Source organism: Bidens hawaiensis, unplaced genomic scaffold (genome assembly GCF_021521415.1).
Source record: "Bidens hawaiensis isolate Kalapana, Puna unplaced genomic scaffold, B.hawaiensis_p1.1 tig00044892_1, whole genome shotgun sequence".
Lineage (NCBI taxonomy): Eukaryota > Viridiplantae > Streptophyta > Magnoliopsida > Asterales > Asteraceae > Bidens > Bidens hawaiensis.
In genome coordinates this window covers 136,072-145,618 of record NW_027505923.1, presented here as the reverse complement: position 1 = coordinate 145,618, position 9,547 = coordinate 136,072, and the positions used below count along the sequence as shown (strand labels likewise).

The following is a 9,547-nucleotide window of genomic DNA, read 5'->3' as shown; positions in this document are numbered from 1 at the left end:
AAAGATGTTTAATGTTTATTTATTTATGATTGGTTAAGAAAAGCTATTTATGATTTTATGGACTCATGATTATCCCCTACATTTCATACTCATGGAATTTAAATTTTTAATGAATGTCGGTTATGAAAACTTGAACTCACTCAGCTCAAGCTGACTTTATGTGTATGTTAGATTGACTTTCAGGTTAAGAAATGGATGCTACCGCTTGGACATGCTGGAGACTACTCAGAAGGTTGAAGGCATTTCTGGTCAAGGAATTCAAATAAAACAAATATTTTATTTACATTTGATTTTGGACAACCTGTACCCGTGTTTGGGATTTTTAAATACTTACACTTTTTTCGCTGTCGTTTACTCTGAACTGGTTTTAAATACAAAGAATTGTTTGGTTTTAAATTTTTGTGAAATTGTGGATGTGATTACCAACTGTAGGATTCCCGGGATTCGGGTGGTCTTACAACGTGGTGGTAGCCTTATTAAGTATGATCCATACGCTCCCCTTTGCACTCCGGTCCATTTGTACCGAGTGGAACAAGGGCCTCATTATCCTAGTACAATGGTTGTTACCAACTGAAAAGGACCTTACTTGCGCGATATACCCAAGTACGTTGGTTGATACCAACCGGAAAGGAACTTTACTTGCTCGTTTATCACTGTCCATGAATTGTATGATTTTTATGTATGTATATAAAACTGTGGGAACTCACCAGCTATGTTCATAGCTGACTTTATTTTATACATATGTTACAGGTGTAAAGATACGAGGATGAAAGTTAGAAGACACATAGCAGCCTATAGGATATTCAAAGAACAACTTATCATTTATTTATTTATTGTTTCAACTTGTATGTTTGATAAACTTGTGTTTACATGATGATTTAAATGAAATAATGTTATTATGGTCACCTAATAGTGTTATGTGTGTTTGAGCAATCTGTACGTCACACTCAGGCGTTGCGCTTTAGCCGGGGTGTTACAATTTATTTACCGCATTGATTACGCTTTGCTTATTTCTTGTACTTATTATATTAATATTATTTTTAGTATAAAAAACTGGTGATAAACTCACTCAACATGTGTTGTTGACAACCTCTGTTTTCTACGCATATGCAGGTTGATATTGAATTGAAGTTGAAGTATGGACACTTAGAAAGACCTTAGGGTTTTAATGAAGATAATTATTATTTAAGACTTGTTTGGTTTACCTGTTTTAAATTATTCATTTGTATTTTGAATATTTGTGCACGGTATTTGGAAATAATTCACTTAATAGATATTGTCACATTTTATTTATGATAGTATCTTCGAGTTGTGAACAATCGGCTCACGCCCTGGCATTTCCGTATTAAGTTGGGGTGTGACAACAACCAGTATAATGATATTTTTCTTCATGCTCTGCTAAGACACCTTCAATATATACAAAAACGCTAAAAAACGCCCAAATGTAAAACCTAAACGCTCACAAGTTCAATTGTAAAAACCTAAATGCTCACAAGTTCAAGCAATAAGCAGAAGCTCGCCTATATCAAAATTACAGTTACGAAACCAACAAAATCAGAATTAATCAACCATATTGTTTGCTAAAAAAACAACTATTTTCTCTTATTCACGAAAAGAAACAAACATCAAATTGACCAAGACGCTCATCAACCTGAACAAAATCTGATTGACCAAAAATGCTTAATCAACTAAACAATTCACTATAAATTCAATCAAAAAAATCTTACTTTGTTGATCGTAATTCATCTCAGAACCCTAAATCGACAATCACTTCATAAATCACCCCAAAAATTCAAAACATATGCATTCTGATATAATACAGGGATAAACATATTTAAAGCGTGATTTCTAACTAAACTATGTATAAAGACGAACGTACCCTTTTTACTGAAATTGATTGGGGTAGAACTCTTGGAGAAGAAGAAAAGTAGAAAACTAAAAGATTGAAGGAGATTAACTCAAATATTCTTTTGTATTCATTCCATACATTGATGCTCTATATATAGCCAAACAAATTACATTAAAAACCCCCTTAATATCATAAATAAGCATACTCTCCCCTCAACTTAATTGTCTGACTATTAATTATTATTATTACGTAACAATACTCCACCCTTAAAAAATTCTTGACCTCAAGAATCACAAAACAACGAAAAAAAATTGTAGCATCCAGACTCTTTGGCTTAACTCGTTCCACGGTGGATGCCATTCGGTTCGCCCAAGGGTATTCGAGACTGAGTAAACGGAACGCCACGGTGGATGCCACTCGGGCTTCTCGACTAACCCTTTGATTGATATCATATTTTCTTTTGTCATTGCATATTTTGTAACCTTCTTCGACAAGTTATGACAACTGATGAAGGCGGATTTTGGCACTAGTATGGTTTTTGTTGTTGGTCCCCGTTTTAGGGTGGGTGGTGTGGCTAGTTGCAGGGTTGGTTTCGGTTCAAACAACACAAGTGAGGGTTCCTGTTTTGAGGTTGGTTCCGGAGCATATGAGAGGGGCTGTTTTTTGGATGGATTTTGAACAACATGGAATGGTGCAGGTGCAGAGGGTATGGGTGGTGTTGAAGGAAAGTAATCAGAAGTGGCGTTACCGTTGGAATACGCCACAACGGGAGTCAAAAGCCGGTCGGTGGAAAACTTGAGAGATTTCAAATAAAGTTCCATGGAGACCTCCTGAGATTTCATCCAGGCAAGAAGCCTTTGCAAAGTAGCATTAATCTGGTTTGAGGATTGGCCCGTTTTTGAACAATCCTTTCCCAAACATACTCATCGAACTCTTCATTAGATAGGTTTTTGAGCATCCATTGATCAGAACGGCTCTGATACCATTGATAGGGTTAGAACTCTTGGAGAAGAAAAAAACTAAAAGATAGAAGGAGATTGACTCAAATATTCTTTTGTATTCATTCCATACGTAGATGCTCCATATATAGCCCAACAAATTACATTAAACACCCCCTTAATATCATAAATAAACATATTTTCTCCTCTTCTTAATTGTCTAACTATTAATTATTATCATTACGTATCAAGAATGAACTTCTCAACGCGAAAGATTGAAATCGACGGAGATGGTAGTTACGTACGTCTTGTACGATTAAACATTATGGTATTCTTTATTTTATTTATGTGTGTTCCTTATTGTATGAACCGATCCCTAAGATGATGCCTTAGTAGTAAGGAGGTGAGAATTTATTGTGGATCTGTCGGTCGAATACGACAATGGTGATGTACACCAATTGTGTGAACCGGGAATTTTGGAATGCAAAATGCATTGTTATGCCATATGTGGAGGTAAGGGTCCTAAATACCCGGTACGACCTTTTACTTATTGTGTTTTATATTATATTTGTTATACTATTATTGTTGACTAATCAATGCCCAATGGGCTGGGGGGGTTGTGGAGGTAACCCCTAACCGGGCGTGGCCCAATACGGTTAGGGTTTCATGATGGTTGCCATGGAGTTCCTATATAAGGGGTCTTCATCTTTCATTTGAGGGATCCCTTCTTGAACACTTGACCTCCACATACATTTTTGTGCCTGTAAACAAGAGGAAACTCTAGCAATCACTTCCACTCCCCCCATATTTTCATGGCAGATCTCGAGCAACCGACGAAGAAGACGAGGTCGTGGTTTGTTCAACTCGAAGACCGGAAAACATCGTCTTGGATTAGGTCAGATTTATTTTATGTTTCTTCACCATACATATAAAAACATTTTATAAAGTGCTTCCAAGTCGGTGCTTGTGATACTTTGGTTGTGGTTTGGCCAAATGAGACCTTAAACTATTTATACTACTCTCTAAATCAAGAATGTTCCATTTTAAAGCTTTCCATACAGATCTATATAATTCTTCATGTATATTCATTGAAGATATTTGTAGAGAAATATGAGGTCTTCCACCAACATTATTTAGATCCGAGAGTGATATCAATTTTTCGAGAATCTCCAATTTATTGTCCATATTTTAGACGGCATGCAACACTTGACAACTTATGTAGTTATGGCCTCATCTGACACCCACTCAAACCAGGATATGATGCAAATTGTCTCATTGTAATGTAACTGGTTCGAGATTAAAGCATTTTAAAAGTGAAAATATAATGAATAGTCATTTTAATTAAATATGTTATCCAAATAATCACCAATTTTTTTAAAAATTTTATCAATCCAAATGTTACAAATGATAACATGCATTCATATTCACATTCACATTCACATTCACACGGTGTCACATATGTTAAATACCCATTTTAGATACCAGTTATAACAAGTGTCACTGTGTCAGTGGTTGTAAGACCAATTGACACAAATGTAGTTGACTTTTGTAACAATGTTTAAGGTTGATAAGTGACTAAGTTTTGCGTCCATCATGACATGTGTCAGTGTGTCATTGGTTGGTAGTCTAATCAGCCCCGATGGCTATGTTTTACACAAAAGTGGTTATGTTTTGTCTGAAGATGGTCCATACTTCTGTACTAGTCTAATCAGCACCGATGGTTAAGCATTACATGAAAGTGTTGATGTTTAGTCTGAAAATAGTCCATGTTTTCGTATTAATCGAGTATCATTTTTAAGGGTCAAATTGGTATATATTCTTTTAAAAGCTATTTTGATAATATATCATTTTAGGTGGTTTCTTTTGCACACAACCAAGTGAAATGTTCCTAGTTAAGGCCAAGTAAAAAAAATCCAACTTTGAACTAGCTCTTCACATATCATGACACCACCATACCAACAACAACTGTGGTCAAGTTCTTTTCTTAGTTTTTTTTTTTCGAAAGGCAAAATTTTATAAAGGAAACGAAAGGGAACCTCAAGCAAGAAGGCCATAGAGTACAAAGAAAAGTCAAATACAAACTATAAGCAGACAAAAAACATGAAACTTACAAAGGAAAACTAACAAAATTAAATTTACACCACGATTCCCGATCTATGCTTGCCCATTTGCTTCTATTTTGCACCCATAAGAATGAGTAGGCTTCACACCAATGGCCTCAACCGGCCTCTCCAACTAATGATAATCTAAAGTCACCAAAATTCAACTACACGTAAAGATAGGCAATTTTAACGTGATAAATATACATATTGAACCAAAAAACGAAAAATTAAAAACCTCTGGCTTCCATCAAAAACCGAAAAATCAAACCTCTAGCTTCCATCTACAGTTGCTCCAACTTTCATCTATCTAGCACTATAGAACCTTTAATGCAACATATAGTAAATAAAAGGGTGCTTTGTGTGCATGTAAGAAAGTTAAAAAGGGCAAAAATTAAAAGGGTGTTAATTTAATTTCCATAATCCATAAGTACAAATTTCCCATCATAGAACTGATATTACAACATTGACTCAAAAAAATTAAAAAAGTTACAACAGCTGCCACTTACAAAAAAAAAGGTGCATACTTAAAAATTAATAAGTCAACTTTGTTGTGGCATCATTACCAGAACAGCTGTGGTATTCATGGTTATCGGTCGAAGACTCGCAGCATTCTCGAGGTGGGCCCACGCCTCCTTCCTCTTCTCGGCTGCGGAATTCTGTTTCTCTTGTTCTTCCAAGAAATGAGCATGACAGGCCAGAAACAACATGTTGTCCATCTCTGTGAACACATTTCTCACATTGAGTGTTAAGTTAAGAACCGATTGGTTCCAGTGGTTCTGCACATTGGTTTCAAGTGCTGGAAAGATTATGGGTAAGATCACTTGTCGGTTGTGACCGATTAGATAGAAGATTTGGTCGTTGTTCCATAAAAGCAGTGCCCTTTCCGCCACCTGAAATAGTAAAGATTTGTAAAGTTACCATTTTTATCAAGAAATCACAGAAGAGTATGCAAGAATAAGCTTTGTTTACGCAAAAGATGTTAAATTGTTATAGGAGTGTATGCAAGAATAAGCTTTGCTTTGTTTATGCAAAAGATGTTCTCTGTTTGAAAAGTCAACCTGCAACCATGGTGAACCAAGGTTCATTGCGTTTGCAGTCATTGCACGCTGAGTTGCAAAACGGCTTGTTGGGTATCGGTTCAAAACAGGTTTAGGTCAGACCAGATTTTGAGCAAAGTCAAAACAAGCCAGGCCGGACAGACCTACAGCACCTTCTAATTCCAGTATAGATATATTTTTTGTAGAAATTTACCCCTTTCAAATATGACTGCAAAACATATTGTTACGTGTATAAACAAATCTGTTTTATATAAAGCAATTTAGAAGATTTCTGCATTTGAATACACCTTGAACTAAATTTGGCCCAAAATCTTTTAAGTTTACACATTTGACCCATTTTAGATTTTTAGGTTAAAGATAACTTTACAAATTGACCCGTTTCTTTGGTACTAAAGTCTCTAGTCACACAACAGAAAAAGAATATCAATACTCAAAACTACAAACTGTTATTGTTTATACCTGAAAATGTGAACTGTTGATGCAGCATCCAATTCGCCAAAACAAAGGAACCATAACTCTTTGAAACTCACCCATATTAATCGTTTCAAGAATCTCCTCAACTTCACCCAAAAACATAACTTCCTTCTGACTATTAGTAATCGGCCAGTACTTCAACAACCCTCTAATCACAGTACTAGCCAGCTTCGGGTCCTTTTCAATAAACTGCGTAACACAATAAGACAATTGCTGAAAATAAACGCCTAAAGATTTCGGTTTATGTAGCGGAATCAAAGCCCTCCAAAGAAAGATCTTGTGTTCTTCTTTCAAAGGCAACGCAAATCCAGTAATCACACTCCCAAATATCTCCAACAACTCTGCAATCCCGTTATGCCGTTCGGTTTCAAACACAAACCTATAAAATATGTTACTTATGCTCTTTCTAATAAAGGGTCTATGCACCATGAACTTCCCATATATTCTATGCATTATCGCCTTCAAACTCTCGCGTTCACGAGGATCTTCGGATTCAAATAGATCAAGCACTCTTAATATGAACGAATGGTTAATGTACTTTTTTGCAACTTTGGCTTCAACCGAAGACGATGTTACAAATTTGAGTAATATATCGTACACGAGTTGTAAATGGGGCCAGGCGGGGTCAAACGAGGGCTCGTCGTCTTCATTCTCCCCGCTGTTACCGCGTGCAGATCGGTAATTAGGGGGGAATACTCTAAACAGATTAACAGAACACATTTTACATAACGATAAGATTGCGGGTTCGGAGAATCTTGGAGGGTTCGATGCAATGAAATCAAGAAGCTCTATTAATGTTAACCTTTTGAGGTCTTTTTCAGCTGTGTTTTTACTAGGGTCAGTGAAATCAAACACCATACAGCAAAGACTTAACTTACTGATAAAAAGTGACATTTTTTCTGAAGCTGGGGCATCTTTGAAGGGTAAAAGTGGTTCAATTCCAGCAATGACACTTGATGGGAAGACTGCAGATGATGTTCTTTTGGGTGCATTTGGTTTAGGTGATGATGAAGCAGTGGTGTTTAAGCTTGTGGTCCTTTGAATCCCACCATTATTGTTGACATCAGATGAGGGTTCTTCAAAAGACTCAGACTTTATTGGTCTTCTGGGAATCTTGTTGAGAAGCTGCTTCAACATTGTGAGATCAGAGTGATGAAAGGTTGAAATTTTTATCAAGATTTCAAGAACCCTAGAAAGAACCAGTTAAATCAGACCAGAATTCAAGAAAGATTGGAGATTTAACACCATCCCACATGCAATTTGTGGGTTCTTGAAAAATAGGGTAAAAATCAAGAAAGCTGCATCAAACCACAAGATCTGGACATTAAAGGCACAAGATCCACACCACGAATAATAAAAGTAAATAAAAATCAGATCTTGAAGAAACCCATGATGAAAAAAAAAAACTAGAATTTGATCAAGTTGTGAACAAAAATGGCAAAGTTAGGAGAGAGAATTAGAAAAGAAGAAAATGAGATAAATCTTGTGAGATTTTTTCATAAAAACAAAAACTTGAAAGCACAAGAGGCCAAAAAGCTTCAGGATTTTAACTTTTTAAGGGTTGATGAGGATTCTTTGGTTACAATGCACACACACACACACTTTGTTCCTAACAACATATACATATACATAGAAACAGACAGAAAGAAGGAGGAAGAAGGAGAATGAGGGGGGGAAATTGAAAATAAATTCAAAGGGCTCAAGATTCTATAAAGACAGAAGAAAAAGCAGAGGTAGCAAGAGCGAGCTTTTGGAGAAAATCGAGACAGATAGATAGATAGATAGATGTGAGTCTATACATCAGAGTATTAATATTATCATTTCATTTTTTAAATATTTATCTTTTAAACATCCACGATACTATAATTCTATAAATCGTCCCATCAGATTATAAACTTTTCTTAAAACGTTTGTTTTCTTTTATATAACTAAACCTTCAAAAACTCCATTGAAACTATTATAACTATATATATATATAATATGTATGTATATGTGAATGTGAGTGGTGTGTCACATAGTCCATCCTCAAGTTTGCAGGGAAGGACTTTGGTCCGTGGACTAACCTTCAAAGCGCATGACCTCCACCCCCCCCCCCCTCTTTTGTTCGTTGGTGAGCCACATTACCACAAGTCATTGCGATGTGGATGCTCTTATTTTCACCCATAGGCATCGTTAGTGCTGCTGAGATCGTATAAACGGTGTCATTGAAACACCGCGTTCCTCTTCCAATGGTCGCTAATGAAGTGGCTTTCTTGGGCTAGACCGCGAACTAGCAAGTTTTCATTTCTTTTGTACTTAAATAATATAAATAAATAGAAATTATGGGGAATGAAGTATTGCACAGGTTGAATGATAAAGTTAAAGGATAGAGGAAAAACTAAAGTAACATTGTTGTGATAAATGTTTTAGAATGATGAAAACTATAGTATAAATGTATAATGTAGTCTTAATATTATCAATTTATCATCCTATGCTCGGTGTAATATTTGTAATTTTCTTTTTAGTCGATTTCATTTCCTTTCATGTTGTTAGCAACTGGCTAGCTTTATGATAATATGTGAAGTCCTGCTGTTTAGAAAAGGTTGATATATTGAGAATTCTTTTTATCTATAGTTCAATAGATTAAAACAAAAGGTGATACTTTTTTACATATGAGAAAATAGAGTGATTTTAATTTTAATTGGCATTACCTTTTGGAATTAAAGATACTCCTGAAATTTTTTTCAGGTTATAAACGTCAAACTAAAATTTTGAAAAAGTTTTTTTTTTTCTTTTAGAAACAATCATTAGCTTGGTGTAATGACAATCTTATAACTAAATGGTTGTAATCTTACTTGAGTCATGGGAGAAATAGATGGAAAAAAATTATTGTTAAAACAATTTAGGAGTCATATAAAACTAGATTTTCATCCGGCGCAACGGTAACTGGTAAAACCTCAACATTGAAACCTGGGTGTTGGTAAAACCTGAGCGTTACGACGGTAAGTTGACGCGAATTCAGTTAGTATTGTTTACGTTATTTACGGTATAGACACCATTGGTAAAACCTTAGCGTCCAAAAAATATATATTCGTCAAATTAACGTAAAAAAAATAAATGATTTAAAACGAAGTTTATTTAGTTGGT

General features: G+C 35.4%; 1 protein-coding gene across 2 annotated transcripts; it reads right to left on the bottom strand.

Annotated features, from left to right (window-relative positions):
* Positions 1–5,288: 5,288 nt before the first annotated feature.
* On the bottom strand, positions 5,289–8,030 carry LOC143615953 (serine/threonine protein phosphatase 2A 57 kDa regulatory subunit B' kappa isoform-like). Of its 2 annotated transcripts, XM_077088936.1 has the most exons (3): positions 7,636–8,030; positions 6,407–7,546; positions 5,289–5,779 (listed from the first exon to the last, which is right to left on the bottom strand). In XM_077088936.1, exons 2-3 carry the CDS (start codon positions 7,313–7,315, stop codon positions 5,429–5,431), a joined length of 1,260 nt encoding a protein of 419 aa, XP_076945051.1. In that variant the 5' UTR covers positions 7,316–7,546; positions 7,636–8,030; the 3' UTR covers positions 5,289–5,428. The 2 variants fall into 2 exon arrangements, with proteins under 2 accessions (XP_076945051.1, XP_076945050.1); XM_077088935.1 differs by having other exon boundaries at positions 6,407–8,030.
* Between the last annotated feature and the right edge of the window lie 1,517 nt (positions 8,031–9,547).